We start from the raw sequence: 20,941 nt of genomic DNA, 5'->3' as shown, positions 1-20,941 counted from the left end.
GGCTCCTCAGGTCTGCACAGCAGAGCTGGGGCCTCAGGGTAGCTTGGGGTCCTCTCTAGTAATGGGAACCCCCTAAGCACTCTTATTAGTCCCCTATTTGTTCTGTGGCTGCAAATGGCCGGGTGGGGCGAAGGCCACCCACAGCTGGGGCTCATCACCCAACTTGCCATGCCCACTCATGGGCTCTAGAATGGTAATCTGGGCAAAAGGGCCCCAGTTCAGCCAGCCTGCAGCTCTGATGAGTAATGTCAGCCTGTGTGTGGGGGTTGGATCCAGCCCAGGGCTCAGGCACCAGCTGGAAGGGTGGGAAGGGAAAAGTCCTCATGGAGGGGCAGACCCCAGATGGGATCTGCCCTGGCCCCCCAGCCCCACTCAGGATTGGACCTACCCATTCTCTGTCACCCTCCTGCTGGTAAAAGGGCTGACATAGGAAAGAGGGGGCCTGCATCTCTGCCCCCGCTGACCCACTGCCCCTGGCCTGCAAAGAGGCTGATCTTTGTCCCTTGAGCTGCCCCCTTCTCCCCTTGGCCCTGAGTCTGGTTCTGGCTCTGCTACGCCCTAGCGTGGGCCTCTAGCAGCTGAGGGCTGCCTTTCCCTGAGCTTCACTTTACCGACCTGTGACACAGGGACAGTAAACCCTGCTTCTTTTGTGCGAGGGAGAATTTGAAAAGGGCCTTGAAGGAAAGGAAGGAGTTTTGATAGGCAGAGCCTGGGGGAGGAAGGAGGGGATGCTGGATAGAATACAGCTGAGCAAAGAGGCATGAGAGTCTCAGTGGCCAAGGAGATCTGCTGAAGTCTGCTTTTTTTCCTGCATTATCTAAATGAAAAAGACTTCATCTGGTAAATGGATAAGCAATTGTGGCCCACTCATCCAATAAACTCTACTCAGCAATAAAAAGGAATGAATTACTGATGCATTCAACAGCATGGAGGCACCTCCAATTAGACTGCATTGAAAAAAGCCAGACTTAAAAGGCCACAGATTGTAGGATTCCATTCATATGACTTTCTGGAAAAGTCAGAATCATTTGTTGCTAGAGGCTGAGGCCCAGGGGTGGGGATTCACAGCAAAGGGACACAGGGGAACTTTTTGGGGGTGTTGGCAATATTTTGTATTGTGTGACGGTGGTTACATGATGATATACATTTGTCAAAACTCAGAGCTGTACATTAAGAGGGTGAATTTCACTGTATGTGGACTATATCTCAATATAAAACAAATCCACCAACACAAGGTTCTATAAAATGTCCCATATAAAATATATGTTATAATATGCGTTATATATACGTATGGGCTTCCCTGGTGGCTCAGATGGTAAAGAATCTGCCTGCAATGCAGGAAACATGGGTTCGATCCCTGGGTTGGAAAGATTCCCTGAAGAAGGGCAGGGCAACCCACTCCAGTATTCTTGCCTGGAGAATCTCATGGACAGAGGAGCCTGGAAGGATGCAGTCCATGGGAAATGTATGTTATAAATGTGTTTCCTCAAATTAATCCCTCACCTTCTGAGTTTCATTTATGTAGTCAAGAAATTATTTCTTGAGCACCTATTATATGCTAGATCCTGTATTAGGTACTCAAGAATAAGGAATGAACAAAACTGGCAAGTTTTCTGATTCCAGAACACTTCCATTGACTATATCAGTTAAATTCCAGTGGTGATGAGCGCTACAAAGAAAACAAGACAGGGTAGTGAGCGGGGTCAGGGGCATATTTAGCCACAATGGCAGGGAAATGCTCAGCAGAGGGGGCCATCTGAGCTGAGCTGATGTGAAGAAGCCAGCTGGAGGAAAGTCAGGAGGAAGGGAATGGAGGGAAAGGCAGTGCAAAGGCCTTAAGGTGGGAATGTGTCTGGTGTGGCAGAGAATCAAAAAGGTCAATCACAACGATATGTCCTGCCTGTCTCTTTTGTAGAAACGGTTCAGATTTGGGAAATGCATTTTGTCAACTACAGATAAAAGCCAAGGCAGGAAGAAAGAGTAGTGCCTTATATATGATGAGCCTGGGTTTAAATCACAGCTCCTTGGCTTAATGGCTCTGTGACCTTGGGCTATGTGACCTCTACCTCTTTGGGCCACTTCTCTAGAATGCAGGTAATCGTAGCTCCTATCTCCAGATGGTAGGGAAGATTCCAGACATGATCCATTTAAAGGGCCTAAAGCATGATTACGTAACTGACACAGGAAAAATTCTGGTATGTCTGTAAGTCTGTATCAAGGGTTACCAAGCAGCTGTTGAAAAGAACCAGGTCGGCCTTCATCAGGAGCAGACGTGAAATGATGTTCCAGATACACTCTTGAGAGAAAAAAGCAAGATACGGAACATTACCTACAGTGTGGACCCATTTGTGTGTAAGAAATCCCAGATGATGTGTTTTTATGTGTACTCAGATAAAAGTCTAGGAGACACAAACTCGTAACCTTGGTGCTTTGCTTCAGGGAAGGCGATTACAATGGTGGTGATGGTAACGTTTTGTTTTTGTTTTTTTTGTTTTTTATATTCTGTATCTCTAAATTGTTTGGATTCTAAAAAAACAGAATGAGATTGTATACAGGCATACTTCATTTTATCATGCTTTGCAGATATTGCCTTTTTTAAAAAATTTTTTAACAAATTGAAGATTTGTGGCAACTCTATGCCAAGCAAGTTTGTTGGTTCCATTTTCCCAACAACATTAACTAACTTCATGCCCCTGTGTCATATTTTGGTAATTCTCACAGTATTTCTTTTTCATTACTATTATATTTTTATAGGGATCTGTGATCAGTCATCTTTGATGTAATTACTATGAAAGATTATGACTCGCTGAAGGCTCAGATGATGGTTGGCATTTTTTAGCAATGAAGTATATTTAATTAAGGCCTGTACTTAAAAAAAAAAAGACATAATGCTATTGTACACTTAATGGGCTACAATATAGTGTAAAAACAACTTTTGCAATGCATTGGGAAACTAAAAAATTCATGTGATTTTCTTTATTGCAATATTCACTTATTTTCAGCAGTTTGGAACCAAACTCCCAATATTTTCAAGGTCTGCCTGTACAGATATAATTACTATAATATTGAAAAGCCGTGTGTCAGCCAGGCGTTCTTAACAGCTATTCCTGGATCCCTGAGGGATCTGTGACTAGAATTCAGGGAATCTGTGGACTTGGATGGGAAATAGTTTTGTTCAGTTTGTTTTTTTATTTTGCTAATCTCTAACTGAAAGGAGCTTTTCCTACCGTGATGAATGTAGGCCACAAATTACTGCAGCGGTGGTAGTGCGTGTGACTGTCACCAGTAGACATCACAGATAATCCCGTGTCTCACTCCAGTGGTTGTGGACATTTACGACATACTGTTTATACTTATTACAACTTCAAAAGGATGGAAGGGGGACTTCGTGGCAGTCCAGTGGTTAAGAATCCATCTTCTAAGACAGGGGTTGTGGATTCGATCCCTGGTCAGGGAACTAAGATCCCACATGCTATGGGGCAATTAAGCCCGCGCAGTGTAACCTCTGAGCTCACATGCTCTGGAACCACAACTAGAGAAGTCCAAACGCTGCAATGAAGATCCTGCATGCCGCAAGACCCAACACAGCCAAAAGAAAAAAAAAAAAAATGACAGCAAGTACTAGATCCACCAGAGGTCTTCTTATTTAATAGACTAATACAGAAGTACTATATGACTGTATCACACATCTGCTCTTTTTTCTTTTAATTTAGTTGTTAATTGGAGTAAAATTGCTTTAGAATGTTGTGTTAATTTCTGCTGTACAACGATGTAGATCAGCTCTCTGTATACATATATCCCTTCCCTCCTTACTCTCCCTTCGGCCCCTGCATTCCGCTCCTTTAGGTCGTCACAGAGCACCGAGCCGAGCTCCCTGCGCTATGTAGCAGCTTCCCACCAGCCATCTATTTTACACACGGTAGTGTGCGCTACTCTCTCATCACACATCTGTTCTGAAAAATGTTTGATATCTGTATCACAAGGCAATTTGTTTCCTTTGTAAATCTACGTATACACACTGAATTGTTTCTTTTTTGGCTGTGCTATCTTCATTACTGCTTGCGGGCTTTCTCTAGTTGTGGTGAGTAGGGGCTACTCTCTAGTTGCGGTGTGTGGGTTTCTCATTGCAGTGGCTTCTCCTGTGCAACACAGGCTCTAGGTGCTCAGGCTTCAGTAGTTATGGCACGAGGGCTTAGTTGCTCCAAGGCATGTGGAATCTTCCTGAACCAGGGCTCGAACCCAAGTCCCCTGAATTGGCAGGCAGATTCTTAATACCTGGGCAACCAGGGAAATCCTGAAGCATATAATTATGTATGTTTAAAGACATTCTTCTGAGAGAGGCTGTAGATCTTTACCAGATGCCAGAGGGGCCCAGGGCACGGGAAAGGCTGAGACTCTGAAAACCCCTCCCACACACGCACGAGTGGACACTCAGTGGGCCACTAACTCCGGGTACAGGGCCTTTGCTAGCAATTCTTCTGGTGCCTGGAAAGATGTCTGGCAGTTTCTAGGTGTTCCGTGAATATTTGTTGAGCTGAATGAATGGATGGATTGGACATCTCCCCTCCTGGAAGAATTAGCTCTGAAATAAACTACCCCATGTAGATCTGTGGTATAGCCACTGGCGAAGAGAACAACAGGAAAGGAGAGAAGTGCTTTTAAAAAACCAAGGAACCCCAGCCTGAGCTGCCTCGTGGCTTGCCACTTTTCACCTTTGTGCCTCCATTTTGCCATTAATAAATGGGTGGTAACAGTACCACTATGTGGGGTTGGAGTGAAGAGGGAAGATGTGGACCTCAAAGAAAGGGCCCAAGCGAATGGAGGCTTAGACATGCAGAGTCACTTCCCCAAGGTCACCCATCAAGTTGGTAGCTGCTGGATTCATATCCAGGTCTGCTGATTTAGAAGGCCAGGAGGTCAGGTCCAGTGGGCAAGAGAGAAACTCTTAAGCACATACCAGCATTGAATATGCTCCTATTCCCCTGCTTCTAGTCTATAACAATGTCAGCTCACTATTCCATACCCTGCATCTTTTTTTCTTTCTCTTTTTTTTTGCATCTTTTTTCTTAATATAATTTGGAGATTGCTCTATGTTCATCAAGAGGAACTTGCCTTGCTGTTTGAAGTGCCCCATCGTTTGCCCCTCTGGTCCCCTATCACTGGGTCTGCAGGTCATTTCCAGGCGTTTGCCATCACATCAGGGCTGCTGGGAACATCCTGCCCACTTGTCACTAATCCCTCTGCAATGCTGCTTGGGGATAAATCCCTCAAACCATAGCAGCCTCTTTAAAGGGTAAGGACACTTGAGATTTGGCGAACTGCTCTGGGCAGAGGGTTGTGTCTGTGGTTCTCACACTGCGTTTGGAAGAGGGATGCTTGGGTCTGGCCACAGAGCCGGGGTGTTACCTACTCAAATCCTCCAACACACATCCACATGCCCCAATTGCAGGAGCTTCCAGAGCTTCTCCTGTCAGCTCCCTTCTGACTTTCAGGTCTGCCCACAAGTGTCACCTCCTCTGATGGCCACCCCATCAAAGGTAAGTGCACCCCCAGCCATACTACAGCTGCCATGACTGTGCTTTCGTCACAGCATGTCTCGTGTCTGAAATCACTGCAGTCGTTTCCTATTCGCCTCTCTCCCTCCACGGGAATGTCAGCCGCAGGAGCACAGGGGTGCCCTGTTCATGTCTACACCCTCTGTGCCTCAAGCAGTGCCAGTAGCTATACCAACTCAGTAACAAATAAGAGGGGCTCAGTAACTATTTGTTAAAAAAAAAACATATGGGTCCATTTTATGTAAAGGGCACCAGATTTCCACAGAATATTAGTCTGGGTGCTAGAAATAAGTTTGGACACTCTGACTCAGCCCCAGCTCCCCCTGGATCCCTGTGAGAGGCATTGCCAAGGGGGTCAGAGAGTTTGGAGAGACCACTAGTCCAAGGGCAGGAAGAAAAGGGGAAGCTGGAGGGAGGGGGGAGGAGCAGAGGGAGGCTCAGAGCAAGGGAGAGAGACAGCTTGGGGCATCTGAAGGAGAAAGTTCCAGAAACCTGACATAGTCTTGGGACTCATTTGTCTGTTGAGCAAACTCATTCAGAAGCGCTGGGACCCATGCAGGGCACTGGGGGGAGAGCATTGACCAGAGGAGGCTTGTTCCTGCTTCAGAGGTGGTGCCAGGCATGGCCCCGAGGGCCTTATTTGGTCTGTTTAGATCTTGGCTGTCTCATCGCCCCCATTTCACAGCCAAGGAAAAGGAGCACAGAGATGACGAGCCCGTTGCCCAAGTCTCACAGCTTGTGAGTGGCAGAGGCTGGCTCAGGACCAGGCCTTTGGGCTCCCAAGACCACGGCTGTCAGCACTTCAGTGGGCTGCTTGTGGCCTCCAGACGCCAAGGCAGCCCCAGTGATCTCCTCCCCTCCCAGTTCTCATGCCCCTGTGTCATCAGACTGGCCAGTGTGAACAACAGGACTGTAGACGTGGTGGTGGTGAGCCAGGCTGACATCATCACGTCGTGGCTACTGCTTTGTCCCTCCTGAATCTCTTGCTCTGGAGGAAGCTGGACACCATGTCCTGAGAACCCATCTGGAGAGAAACAGAGGCCTCCCACCACAGGCAGGCACTGCCCTCCCAGCCCTGTGCTGGGGCCACCTTAGAGGCTGATCCTCCAGTCCCAGTCGAGCCTTCAGATGACTGCAGCCCCGGCTGACACTCGAGTATAACCGCCTAGAAAAAAGACCCAAGTCAGAACTACCTTATTACGCTGCTCCCGATTCCTGACTGTGAGAGATAACAAATGTTTGTGGGTTCAATTAACTTGCTAAATGAAAGTGTGAAAATGAAAGTCTTAGTTGTTTGGTTGTGTCCGACTCTTTGCGACCCCAGGGACTGTAGCCCGCCAGGCTCCTCTGTCCATGGGATTCTCCAGGCAAGAATACTGGAGTGGGTTGCCCTTTCCTTCTCCAGGGGATCTTCCCAACCCAGGGATCGAACCTGGATCTCTTGCATTGTGGGCAGATTCTTTACCGAGCCACCAGGGAAGCCCAACTTGCTGAATGCCTTAGGGTGACTTGTTATGCCATGCTAGATAAGTACTCTACTGCTTTCACAGAGGTCACGGAAGTCAGACACTCTTGCTCACAGGCGGCCCACTCCCCTTGCCTGACACATTACATCCCACCCTGTCACCTCCAGGCTACAGTTTCCCAAAGGAACTAACTAGTTTCATTTTCCCAATGGAACTAACGTTGTATCTGTGGACTTGATGGCCAAGGTTGGCCCCTCCTCTGCCCATCTCCAGCTCCTCCCATCCCTTTGGGTTCACACAGGCCCTGACCCCTGAGCTAAAGGCAGAGGGGATTTGTCTTGTTTTTATCAAGCAGCCAGGCCCAGCCTTCTTCGGCTGTTTTCCTCGCTGCAAAAGATCCTGTTGCTTTCCTTCTGGGTCAGGGCTCAGTGGAGTGAGTGGGCAGGGAGCCAGGCCTGGAGAGTGTCGTGCACCAACAGCCTGTAGAGGAGGGATGCGCTTTTCAACTCTTAGCTTAAGTTGCAATTCCCGGATTCCCGGCACAGGCCTGGCTCCACCAAGCTTCCAGCTGCAGCGTTGAGTCTAGCGTGGGCCTGGCGACGGCACTGAGTCAGGCGCTGGTTCCATCACTGCTTTGCTGCGTCCTTTCTGGACCAGTGACGGAGCTTCTCTGGGCCTCAGTGGCCTCATCAGAAAGTGGGGCTCACTGATCCTTCCCCTCAGAGGGGCTGGCGTGGGCCCCTTTGCTGCCTGGATGTCGGTGCTTCTTGTCAGCTGGGGCAGGGCAGCCAGGGCCTTGGCCTCAGCTATCCCTTTATGGTTGTCTGTGTTGAAACCTTGATCTTGGGAGGACTGTCAACAATGAGGCCCAGCAGATGAGTCCTTCTTACTCTCCCAAGTGTAGGAGCCAGGAGTTGAAACAACAGGGTGACGTTTCTTGCAGTTGCTTACCTCCCCGCCACTTGGGCATCAGCCCTTACCTGGAGTGGGATGGTGTGTCCATTTTGCTTGGCAAATGTCTACTTAGTGCTTATTATGTGCTGGACATTGTTTTAGCCACTATGTGTGTTAAATCCCTGTTACCATCCTCTGTGGTAGGAGATACTATCTACCTATTTTACAGATGAGGCACAGAGAGGTTAAGCAACTTGTCCAAGGACAAACAGCTCACTGGGGCAAGTCCAGGTTCTCTGGGAATGATTCACTTAGGGAAGCCTTGCTGGAGTATCTCCCCCAGGTAGCACCAGGCTTTCCTGTCTGAGGAAATCTGGTGGGTAACTCTGCCCTCGTCTGGTCTTCCTCCTCTGCAGCCTGGAGGAAAAGAGTGATTGCTCCCCTCTTGACAAATGAGTTTAAACCGAGACCCAGAGAGGCCAAGCGTTACCCACAGCTGGTAAGTAAGGAACTGAATCCAATGGCTAAGCTCTTTCTACCCACCCATCACTGGTGGGTAAGGCTGGCCCTGAAGACAGGGTGACAAGGATAGAACCAAGGTCAGGCAAGGAGGAGAGGAGCAGGTCCAGATGTCCATAGCCACTGCCCATCACTGGGGGTGGGACAGAAAAGTGGCCATGTCAGTTTCCAGCACCCCAGAGCCTCAAGAGCAGGGTAAGATCTGGGGAGGTTGGTTTCATCTGGGCCACATTCTCCTAACTCTCTGCATTCCAGCTACTGTGAACATTTTTTACTTCCTCGAAATCCCTTTGTTCTGTTCTACCTCAGGACCTTTGCACTTGCTGGTCCCTGTGCTTGAAATGTTTTCCCATTTTTTTCCTTGCCTAAGAACTCCTAATCTACGCTTTAGATTCCCAGCTCTGTTCTTATTCCTGGAGCCATTCCTCCATCAAGGTTGGGCCCCTTATTATTTACTCCTACAACAGGTGAGCCCCTTCTTCACAGCATGTATTAATATCATGGTTGATCAGTACACATGAGAAATTACCAGGTTAGTGTCTTTGCTGCTTCTCCTGGAGGGCAAAAGACCAGGTCTTCCTTGCTTACTGTTGAATTTTCACCATCTGCACAGTGACTAGCATGTAAGCTCGTGGTAAACATCAATGGCTTCTGCTTCTGCTTAGTTGCTCAGTCATGTCCGACTCTTTGCGACCCCATGGACTGTAGTCCATCAGGCTCCTCTGTCCATGGGATGCTCTGGGCAAGAATACTGGAGTGGATTGCCATGCCCTCCTCCAGGGGATCTTCCTAATCCAGGGTTAGAACCCAGGTCTCCCGCATTGCAGGCAGATTCTTTACTGTCTGAGCCCCCGGAGAAGCCCTAACATCAGTGGAGGGGGTGATTAAGCACATGGAGGAATGAACACTCCACCTGGCAAATTAAGTTCGGAACTGTGCACACATGGGCGTGCACACAATCCCAGAGTTTTCTAACTGTAAGGACACATGGCTTTTTCATGAGTTTCCTGACGTGCTGTGTGTCCTCTCAGCACTAGGGAGGAGAAGCAAAGTTGTCCCTGACAATGACCCCGGGGTGAATGTAGTCAAGTCACTCCTCCTGCCTAGGGGAGTGTACCCATCTGTAAAATGGGCAGCAGGGAGAGGCAGTCTGTGTAGTGATTAAGAGTGTGAGGTCTGGAACCGGCTTGCCTGGGTTCAAGCCCACCTCCCTCACTTCCCAGATGTATAAACTCTCTGGGCCTCAGTTTCCCCACAATAAGTGGAGATCATAACAATCCTCACCTTTCAGGATGTTGGGAGGTTTAATGAGTCATGTTTGAAAAATACGTGTACTAGTGCCTGGCACAGAGACAGTACAGTGTGTGGAGTCGCTGGAGTGGCTTCAGAAGACAGTGTGTGGAGTCTTCTGGAAGACAGAAGAAGCGATAGCAGAATTTCTGATTTCCCTACAAGCAGATGTGGTGCCAGACACGCTCCCAGACCTCAGCAGGCACTGGTTATTCAGGCCTCACAGCAAACTCAGGCACGTACTTACCATCGTCCCCAGTTCACAGATGGAAAACCTGAGACTCAGGCTTTTCCCACATTTTTGGAGCTATAAATCTCACAGATACAAGGTTGAGCGAACAAAAGCAAATTGTAGAAAGAGATGGACCACTTATACAGGATGTGGGAGGGACCTGGAGTAAGGGATCAGTAACACAGAATTCACAGTAGCTATCTCTGGTGGGGGAGGGAGGCAGGAGTGGGGCAGGGGCTTAAAGGGATTGATGAAGTTTTGTTACTTAAGCTGGTTTTTAGGGACAAGAAATTTCATCTGATCTTTCTCTCTACCTTTTCATCCATCTGAAACATTTCAGTAACCATTTAAAATGCACAGAATGAGCAGCAAGGAAATAACCAGGGGATAGTGATGACAATGATTTTTTTTTCCCCTCTGCGTCTTCACACAATTCCATATTTCTCAATATTTGCATGCTGAAAATTAGTCATAACCTGAGGAAAACAACTAGGGCTGTTGGCAAGAGGTAGAGCTGGGACTGGACCCCAGGTCAGCATGACTCTGGAGGAAGAGGCCCCAGCCCCTCATCTGCAGCCTCTCTCCAGCTCATCTCTTTGCCTGGGGGGCCCACTTACAGCTTTTGCAGAGCTTTCCTGTGGGGGTTCCCCTCAGCTGCCTGGGAATCACCTTCCTTTCTTCAGCTTCATTTAGCAGACCAACGAGTGCTGGACTGGAGTCAGGAGCGAAGGGCCACAAGTCTCCTCCATTCTAACCTTCTGAGGCTCTGTTCCTCTGGCCAAGGGACATAGTTTTACTTTCAGCCTCAAGCCCCAGTCATCTCCTCACCTGCTTGCCTACCCCACCAGGTCTCTACATGCTTTACTTCATTTTGTCCTCACCTGAGGTGCTTGGATTCATGCACCACCACCCCCAACTTTGAAGAAGAGGAAACCGAGGCCCAGGGAACAGAAAAAGGGACTTTCCCAAGATCACACAGGCAGGATGCAGAAAAGTTGGCATTCCTGTGCTGATTCCAAGATGGATTCCTTTCCTGGGCCGAGCATCCTCAGTATGTTTTCCTTTCTTTCTTCCTTTCTTTTTTTTTTTTTTGAAGATTAAAAAAAAAATGTGGACCATTTTTAAAGTCTTTATTGAATTTGCTGCTATATAGTTTCTGTTTTATGTTGTGGTGTTTTGGCAGCAAGGCATGTGGGATCTTGGCTGAAAGGCCCTGAAAGGCGAGGTCTTAACCACTGGACTGCCGGGGAAGTTCCCCCGGTGTGTTTACAACAGCTTGCTTTCCTGGGCTCTGTCAGGCACTGTCTTCAGTCCTGCATGTATATTCATTCATTCAATCTCCATGACAACCTGCAAAGTGACGTCTACTATTGTCCCTGTTTCACAGACAAGAAAATTGAGGCACAAACTGGCAAAGTGAGAACACACAGCCAGCAAGCAGTGGAGATGGGATTCAGGTTGAGTCAGTGGGACCCCAAGGCTCATGCTCAGTTTCTGTCGGATTTACCCCAGGCCCTGGTACAAGGAGGGAGGTTGTAACAGTGAGGACGCCGAGATGGAGGTTTGGAGTCTCCTCAGTTCTCAAGGGCTGTCCTTGAAGACTGAGGTGCTATGTAAATCTTCTCTGGCACAAGTTCTCCTTGGCTGAGGGCCTCCTGGGGGAAGGGGAAAATCTAGCCCCTGTGAGTTTCCCCTCTGGCGGCCAAGGACCTCTGCTCCCCAGGCCCCAGCTGAGTACCCGAGGACCAGGACACAATGGATGGGTCTTGTCGATTAGCCAGGAACTGGCGTAAGTGCTGAGAGTGTGGTTTCTGGTATTAGACAGTCTAAGGGTGAACGTGACCCACCTTTCCTGGTTATGGGACCTTGGGCAAGTCACCACCTCTTGTTTTTTCATCTGTGAATGGGCAGGCAATCTTCCTTTATAGGCTCATTGTGACAATTCAGTGCAATCATTCTCACAAGGCACAAAGGGCAGTGTCTGGCACACAGGAAGGGCTTCATAAATGCCAGCCATAACTCCTGGTCTATTTCTTTATCCTACCCTCTCGCTGGGAGGCAGTATTTCAAATTCCACTTTGCAGAGGCACTATTTGAGGCAGGTGGCTTCCCCAGGGCCCACAGCTGGTTGGCAAGCCCTCTGGGACATGGCCCTTGATTCAGGCTCCATTCCAGGCATTTCAGAGCCAACTCCAGGGCTAAGCAAACACTCAGAGGCCAGAGTCTAGGCAGAGGTACAGGCTTAAGGGCAGACCTGGGGCCTGTTTTCTCACATTTCCCGCTCAAGGAATGAAGGGGAGAGAGGATCTGTGTATATTCCAGCCCGGCTGAGCTCTGGGGACTGGGAGGAGAGAGCCAGAAGTACAGGGCCGGCCGGTTCCTCTGGGGAATCCCGCATGAGGGGCTGCGCTGCTGCTGCCCCCTGGTCATCCCTAGGCCCAGGGCATCTGTGCCAGCTGTTTCTAGGCTCCCTTCTTGGAAAAGGGAGAAGCATTCTTCCAAGAAGCAGATGCTGTTCTCCCCACCCCCTTCCCCAGCCCCGAACTGTCTAGAGGAGCCAGCAGTGAGGTTAGGAAATCAAACCCCAAGACATTTTGTTCAGCAGCCGAGATCCATTTCTTGTTTGGATAACCAAAGGCCGAAAATGCCAAGAATTTACGGGCAGCCTGGGGAGGCCAGGGCAGTTGGGAGTCCTGGCCAGTTTGGGAGGATCTTGGGCTGGGGCAGGACCCCACGCTGTGCTCCCGCTGGACGCGCTTCTGACCCACATCCAGCCAGGCAAGGCCTTACGACCACTGGGCCGAGGGGCCGAGTTATTCTGAGGTTTGACGTCAGGGTCCCGGAGAGAACAGCAGAGGCTGGGGGGCTCCTGTCCAGCCCCTGACCCTCCTCTGCTTGGCTTTGGGCACAGAAGGGGAAGAGAAGGAGGCCCCAGCTGAGCAGAGCTGGGAGTGGGGTGCTGGCCATAGCGCCGGGATGTCCTCCAGTGTGGACGGAGCATGCGGACACCCCGGGAGGTAAAAGCAGGAGAGATGGGTGGCATAGGAGTGGGAGGACCAGGGGGAGCCCGAGTGTGAGACAGGGAGAAAGCTAGGGAGACGCCAGCCAGACGGGAGAGAGAATGCTAGTGACGGGCACCCGCAGACTTAGAGAAGGTGAGTCAGGCCACCGTGAGAGCCACAGGACGAGAGACAGAGAGACACAGAGACAGAGAGAGAGAGAGGCGGAGATACACAGGAAGCCAAGCAGAGAGGGCTAGCTTTTCTTGGTACAGACGAGAAAGTAGAGGGCCCTCAGGTTTGGCGGTTCAGAGTCTGCCCTGCTCCTGGGACCCTGGAGACTTAGCGGAAGCTCTGCTGCCCTCAGGTGCTGAGGGTGGGACAGGAGCCTGGGGACTTGTGTTTCCTCACGCTTCTCATGCGACGAGGACTAAGTGTGGCACTTCCTGATTGAGAGGCCCGGGGCGCTGCAGGGTGACAGGACAGGAGTGGGTCTTTATTAAGCACCTGCTCTGGGCGGATGCTTTCTGGGCTCTGCCTTTCTTAGCCCCACATCAAATGTCAGGAGTAGGTGCTTTCACTCTCTTGTCTCACACTCACAGCAAGTATTCCTGAGTCTGCGAGGGACTCAGGAGCCAGGCACTAACCACTGGGCTGCACAGCCCAGTGAGGGATGCCTGCTCTCCAGCTGGCTCTGCCCCCCCTAACCCCCCCATTCCCCTCAACATTCCTGCTGCAGCTCTTCACCCAGATGAAGGAGTGGAGCAGAGCCAAGAGCTGATGTGCAGCCCACCGAGCTGATGACTCCAGACATGAGTCATTGGGGCAGAGGCTTCCAGGAGGAGGGGGAGGGGGAGGAAAAGGAGACCAGTGGGAGGAAGGGAAGGGGAAGGGAGTGAGGAAGGGGGAGAGGGAGCAGGGATGGGGCACCCCCAAGCACCCTGAGCATAGGCCGAATAGCTGGAAGAAGAGAGTGAGTATTAGGGAATTCAGGATTCTGGAAGGGAGCACCCCCATTGTCTCAGATCTGGCCTCCCCCACCTCCTTCACACCCTCCAGAGTTGCAGGAGGAGCCCAGACTTTGGAGAAGTGGACGTTGGTTCTCCCTGTTGTGCCATTCTGGCAAGTTCCTTCCCCTCTCTGGCCTCTGAGTTTGCTCATCTGTACACTGGACTGGAAAGAGGGAGAGGGGTTGGGGACATGAGGGAGGGAAGCTCTTCTCTGTAACTTCCCAGCTGAATGAAACTTGCTGAGAGCTCAGTCTGGGAGGCCGGTCTTCCCCAGTCATCCCCGATGGCAATGGTGATGAGACTATTTTAAAACTCTTTTTTTTTTTTCTCTTCTGAGAGATTGTAGCAGAAGCCAAAAAGAGGCCCTCAAGTTTCAAAGACTCTGAGACAAGCCCAGACTAAGAGAATGCATGAGAGAAGAACCAGAGGAAGGTCATGGTCACAAGGTAGCAAGTATTCCTGATTGGAGGGAGAGAGAGGACTGTTCAGGTGCCTCATACCCCTGAGCCAGCGGCCCCGTGTCTTATCTGGGGAAGGAAGGACTCAAGAATTTCGGGACTTGTGTTTCTTTCCATGGAGAGTTCCTCATGGAAACAGCCGACATTGATTGAAAATTTACTGTATGACAGGTTCTGGGCCAAGGACTTCATGTGCGTTATCTCAGTAAACCTTCTTAGAGGTAGGTAGTGTTGGCACTGCATTTTATTGGTGAGGAAACAGAGATTCAGAGAGGTGAAGCAACTTGCCATAGGTTACACAGTCAGAAAAGGGCAGATTGAGTCTCGAATTCAAAAAGTTGGGCTCCGGAGTTGGGGCTCTCACTTTCCAGGCTATGCTGCTGCCTAAAGAGGTGACGGGACCCAGAGAAAAGTGACTGCTGAAGGGGGTCTGACCTTGGGGCAGGCTCCATTGTCACAGGCTGACCTGGCGGTGACCCAAAGACCAAATGGCCTGAAGGGAACACGCAACCCAAGCACACTCAGGAGATGGCAGGACAAACCTCTGCTTGGACCCCAGTAGAGATCGGGTAGGACTGGGGACTGCAGAGAACACCAGTATGGACAAGTGACACTCCCTGCCCCAAGTTAGCTGCCACCCTTGGATTGACTTGACCAGGACCAGTGGTGCAGGGCTCCTATAGAGATGATGCTGAATTAAGTAATAGCTGGTTCAGCTACTGCATCCTTGCCCGGGTCAGTTACCCATGCAGCTGAGAGGGGTGAGTTAGTGGTCTCACTGATCCTCGCAGCCAACCCTCTACCATACTGTTATTGTCTCCACTTCGAGGAAGGAAAAACTGAGCCTTGCTCATCCACAGCCACGTGGCAAGCAAGTGCTGGGGCTGGGATGTAAACTCAGATCCACCTGATTCCCACATGGGAACTCTTTAACCCCACAGGGCTCCATGGTGAGCCTTGCCCGGGATTATCAGGCTATGTGGACAGCTATTTGGAGAGGACACTCGACTGCCAGATGAAGAGGTGAGCTGGGTGACCTCCTAACCTGAAACCCACTGGTTTAAATCTATCATCTGGCTCAACCAATGTTATCCAACCACCAGGCACCCAGGGGAGTTGAAGAGGGATGAGAGGGTGAGGCTTGGGGTAGACAAAGCAGGTGGAAGGTGAGAGCAGTGTCCAGGAGAGAGGTGACAAGGGCCAGGGCAGTGAGGAAGACAGGAGGATGAGCTGAGGAGCTGAGAGGACAGGATGGATAGGACCTGCTGCCTGGGAGTGGGGTGGGGTTAAGGACACCCCAGGGCCACAGATGACCTGCTGGCTGGGTGGTACTACCTTCAGTAGAATAGGTGGGGTGGGGGGGTGGGAGGGAAGATCTTAGTTTCACGCAGCTTTGGAGTTGAGAACCTGTGAGCCCTCAGAGGGGAGGTCGGGAGCCCCTCAGATGTTGGTTTGGTGTCATCATGGAGCAGGAGGAGATGGTGCTACGGGAGTGCTGGAGGTGGGAGCAGCCCTGGGGGTTGTGCCACAAACTGTGAGAGGAAGCAACAAACAGACTGCCCTGGAAAACAGCAACGTTTCAGGATGAGGGGAGGAGCAGGAATGGCCTGAGAGATGGGAAGACCATGGTGCATCCAGCCATTCAACAGACATATATTGAACACCTACTATGTGCCAGGCACTGTTCTAAGCCCCTGAGAACCCAGTAACAAACAAAACCGACGTGGCCCCTATCTTCTTAGAGCTCACAGACCAAAAGAAATGTTTTTAAGAACAGGTGGTGGTAGGTGCTAAGGGAGAAAACCAAAGCTGGGTGAATGGACCATAAGGAGGGTGGCTATTTTAAATGTGGTGGTCAGGAGGGGCCTTTCCGAGGAGGTGAAGTCTAAGTAGCAGATCTGAGGTGGGTCAGGAGTGAGCTGCTTACATGTCTGGGTGATGGGTGTTGCAGCTAGCAAGGATTTTTGCTCAGTAAAAGAATAACTAAAGAGAGTGGGAGCCCCAGGAGGGTTTTGAGGAGAAACTAACCTAGCTTAGGTTTTAACAGGACCCCTCTGTCTGCTGAATACAGAATGGACTATTAGGGTCTGGGTGGAAATGGAGCCTAGGACAGCAGTTGTGATGGCCATCCAAGTAGGAGATGGAGGTGACTGGTCCAGGATGGAGGTAGGGAAAGCAGAGTGGTAGATGAGGACGGGCTGATGGAGACAGTTTCTGGAAGGATGGTATTGGTTAGCGATACTAAATTTGCCAAGAGGTCAAGTAAGATGAAGACTGAGTGGTGGCCACTGGATGTAGGAAATGGGAAGTGGGAGGCTACTTAGGGAAAGGATGGGATGGAGGAGGAAGTGGAGGCAGAGCTTGTACACTTCTGAGAGCCGGGCCAGAAGTCAGAAGGTATAGGCTGGAGAAGTGTCTTGTTCTCTCTCCTCCTCCTTCTCCCCTTCCTCTTTCTTTCTTTCTTTAACACGGGAAATGCAACTAAAGACTGAGGGGAAGGAACAGCCTAAAGGGAGGAGTTGTTAGAGACACAGGAGGAATGGTTGGTTTGAGGAGGTTCAGGAGTTGCAGGGGATGCGACCCACAGGTGTGAAAGAGTGACTTTGGCCCATGAGCTAGAGAAAGGCCCTGGGGACTGGTGGGTGCATAGGTGAATCTGCAAGTGTGGGGTAGGCCCCATACTTTGAAGTAGGAGATCCGTGGTCTGGTGAGAGGATGGTGAAATGGAGGCTGAGGAGGAGACAAGGCTTGGCATGACCCTTACAGGACTGGAAACAGCTGCCGGAAGACACACAGATTTCAGGCAGCATGGAGCCCTCTGCGATCCAGTGTATGCGGCCAAGAGCTCCCTTGAGGGGGGACCTAAGAGTAGGATGGTGGCAGCTGTAAGTGTTGCAAGGTAGGAGGGGCAAGTAGACAGGGACTATGGGAAGGTGGTGAATAGGAGGCTGAGGAGATAGATGGTCAGGGCAGGAATGAAACAGGAGTTTAAGCATGTATTCGAGTATGTGCACAGATCAGCTTGGTTAGATAAGTATAACTCTCCACCTGGGAGGTGGTCAACCCAGGGTATGCAAAAGGCCGTCCTTTAGAAAACAAGAGGAAGCCACTGGAACTCTAATTTATGTGATTTCATGTTATCTTCTCAAAGTTTTCATTTGTGTCATACCCTGTACATATTATATTAATAGGGTGCACAAATACTAAATAAATATGCATGTACTGGGGGAGCAAAACATTGTTTGCTGACCAGGCAAACGGTTTGAACAATTTGAACCATGGGATAAAGAGGGACTGCTCCCCATCTTGGACATCATAGGATGCTTTCCTCGCCCCACCCAGGGTTGAAATAGCTCTCTGTTCACCTCGGTTTCTTGCCTAGAGCCTGGCACACAGCAGATGCTCAGAATATCTGCTGAAAGAATGAGGACAGGCGACCCTAGAGTGGCCCCAGCATCAGGTCAAAATGGCAGTGGGGTCCTCAGCCCCCTCAGCTCTGCCACCCCATATCCAGTTCATCAGCAGAGCCCATTAGCTTCCCCTTCGGAATATACCAGAATCTGACCGGCCACACTCCCCCCTGCTGTCCTGTCCTGCTTCACGCCTCCATCACTTCTTGCCTGGTGGCTACAGTGGTCTCTTCCTTGGGCTCCCAGCATCAAATCTGTCCCTCATAGTCTATTCTGTTAAAACTAACTCAGGTGTGTCTCACCTGCTCAAAACCCTGCGATGGCTCCTGTGAAGCTCAGAGGAAGAGCCAAAGGTCTTCCAGTGGCCCTCAAGCCCCGACATGGTCTGCCCTCCCCTCACCTCTTGGATTTTGTCCCTCAACCCTCTGTCGCCCTCCTTCTCTGTTCCAGCCATGCTGCTGTTCCCCAGGTACCCCAACTACATTCCCACCACACAGCCTTTGCACTTGCTGGTCCATTGGCTGGGAATAGCCTCCCCCCAGAAACCTTCCCAGGTTGCTCCATCACTTCACTTGTTCTCTGGTCTCAAATGTCACCTCCTCTGAGAAATCCTCTCTGATTGAAGTGAAGAAGTGAAGTCGCTCAGTCGTGTCCAACTCTTTGTGACCCCATGGACTGCCTACCAGGATCCTCAGTCCATGCTATTTTCCAGGCAAGAATACTGGAGTGGGTTGCCATTTCCTTCTCCAGGGGATCTTCCCGACCCAGGGATTGAACCTGGGTCTCTCACATTGGAGGCAGACGCTTTACCGTCTGAGCTACCAGGGAAGCCCCATCCTCTGATTATCTGACTTCAAATAGCCACCTCTAGTCACTCCTTGCCTTTTTCCCTTTCTCATTTTGCTTCACCTCTGACAGAGTACATATTGTTCATCCCTTAATTGTCTCTTTCCTATACTGGTCCAGAAGGGAATGTACTCTTCTGCTTATTGTTGCATTTGCTGCTCCTAAGACGGGACTTGTCCACACTGGATGAATGAATGGCAGTTGGGGAGTTAGGTTTCCAGTTCTGACTTCTCCCAGTCTCGTTGTGTGGTCTCAGGCTCATCTCTGCCCCTCTCTGGGCCTCATCATTCCAATATGTACAATTCAGAGACAAGGGCCCTATTAGCCTGGTCATCTGTGTCCAGGGCAGGGCTCTGGGGTAGATGCTCCACCTGCTGTTCGCTGCCCTCACCGCCCTGCAGACCCAGCCCTTACCTTCTGCAGCCACTGCGTGTTGTTCTCCAGCATTTTTTCCAGCTGTTGCATCCGCTGTCTTGACCAGTCTCCTAGGTTCAGTGTAGCCGCCGGGGAGTCCCTCTGGAGACTGTTAGAGCTCCCGAAGACCTTAGGCATGGGTGGGCAGGGCTCAGGCTCTGGCAGCACGAAGGTGTAGCTGCATTGGCCCTGCTGGACTCGGTGGGCCCGGTGGCGCCAGGCGGCTTCCTGCCCCTTCCGCTGGGCCACAGTTGTAGAGGCCATAGTTGTAGAGGCCATAATGAGGAGGAGGCCACCCAGCAGCATGGCTGGTCGGGAGGGCATCCAGAGATGTGGCGATGGTGAGGGGTGTCGAGTCAGAGCCCCGGGGCTGGGCCTGTCCGCCACCTATCTCTGCGCGCTGTTTGCACCCGCCGTTGGCCAACAGTGGCCAGGCTTGCCTGCACAGCCGCCGCAGCTGCAAAGCCCTGTTTGGCCAAGCTCTGTCCAGGCGGCTATTTATAATTGCTCCAAATACCACAGCTGCTCCACTTCCTCCCACCGCCGCACGCTCCCGCCCCCGGCCACCCCCTCACCTCTATTCTTCCCCCTTTCTCTTCCTGCCTCCTCACGCGTGTCCACACACTGCTGCTATTTCCCTGCACTGGCTGGCTCTGCCTGCCTTGCCTCTGAGTCCTTTTATGATCCAGTGGAGGCCTGGCCTCCCTGCCAGAGGGGAGGAAAGAAAACAAGACACACACACACACACACACACACACACACACACACACACACACACCCCAAGCCCGCAAGCTGCCCACTTCGGAAAACCAAAGGCAACTGAATTCTCTTTTTCTGTCTCTGTCTTTCCGTGTCTCTCTCCAACCTCTCCTCGCAAGGCTGGGATCTCAAATTTCAGCCCCCAGCGCCTTCTCCTTCTCCCGCTCCACCTACCCCTTCTGATTTCATGTTAGCCTTGGAACACAGCGGAGTGACCTTAGACAGAGCAACGGGGAGGGGGGCAGTGGGGTGAGGCTGGGGAGGAGGCAGCCAGTTCAATCTGTTTCTAGAGACAGAGAAAATCCTTGCAAGGCCGGGAAGTGGGCGCCGCAGCCAGGCTCCCATCCTCCCTTCTCCCTTGGGGCCTGGAGGGATGCCGGACCTTAGGGTGGCCCTGGCTCCAGTGCTGTGATAGTAATGAGAACGTGTTCTTGTCTTGAGGCAGATTGTGCTGGGGCTGCCTTTGGCTGGAATGGGCAAGTAGATTTTGGGGAGAAGAGCCTGAGGTACAGCAGTGTCTTGACCAACTCCCAAGTTAGAGGCAGTGGGCTCTAAATCCTCCTCCCCAACCACTGACCCTGAGACTTTGTACGGTAGCTTCACCTCTCTCAACCTCCATACCCTGAGGCGGAAACCTCATCTCATGCATGAGGAATATATATGAGTTCTTGGCATGGGGACAGAGGAATTTTTGATTCTTGTTTACCTGTTTACTGAGTCAAATCCAGGTTCCACCACTCATCAGCTGTGTGACTTTAGGTAAGTCACTTAACCTCTCTGTGCCTCTGTTTCCTCTTGGTGAACTGAGAAATAATATTAATACCATCCACTTCACAGGGGGTGAAAATTATGAGTCAAAGCAGTGCTGGCACAAATACATGAGCGCGAATACATGTTTTGGCTGTTGTCAGTGTTGTAGTTACTATGTATCGCCCCTTCTCCAACCTACTGGAATATAAACCCCACGAGGGCAAAGATTTGTCCTTGGGAGACCTGGTCGCTGGGCAGAAGACGCCCAGGAATTGGTTGGGCCCCTCCTCTGTGGGCTGCCTTTCTCTGCTGTTTTCCCAGAGTGGGGGCCTATCCGGC

General features: G+C 50.8%; 1 protein-coding gene across 2 annotated transcripts in view; it reads right to left on the bottom strand.

Moving 5' to 3' along the window:
* Positions 1 to 19,986, bottom strand: part of ANGPT4 (angiopoietin 4) — a 47,705-nt gene extending 27,719 nt beyond the window's left edge. Inside the window, exon 1 of one of the 2 annotated variants that reach the window (XM_043479876.1) lies at positions 19,094 to 19,986. In XM_043479876.1, coding sequence (XP_043335811.1) covers positions 19,094 to 19,417 — 324 coding nt within the window. In that variant the 5' untranslated portion in view covers positions 19,418 to 19,986. The remainder of the gene's footprint in view (positions 1 to 19,093) is intronic. The other variant, XM_043479875.1, reaches the window with a different exon arrangement.
* Between the last annotated feature and the right edge of the window lie 955 nt (positions 19,987 to 20,941).

This window comes from Cervus canadensis, chromosome 10 (genome assembly GCF_019320065.1).
Source record: "Cervus canadensis isolate Bull #8, Minnesota chromosome 10, ASM1932006v1, whole genome shotgun sequence".
Taxonomy (NCBI): Eukaryota; Metazoa; Chordata; class Mammalia; order Artiodactyla; family Cervidae; genus Cervus; species Cervus canadensis.
The sequence above is the reverse complement of the archived record's forward strand: the minus strand, read 5'-3'. Positions and strand labels throughout refer to the sequence as shown.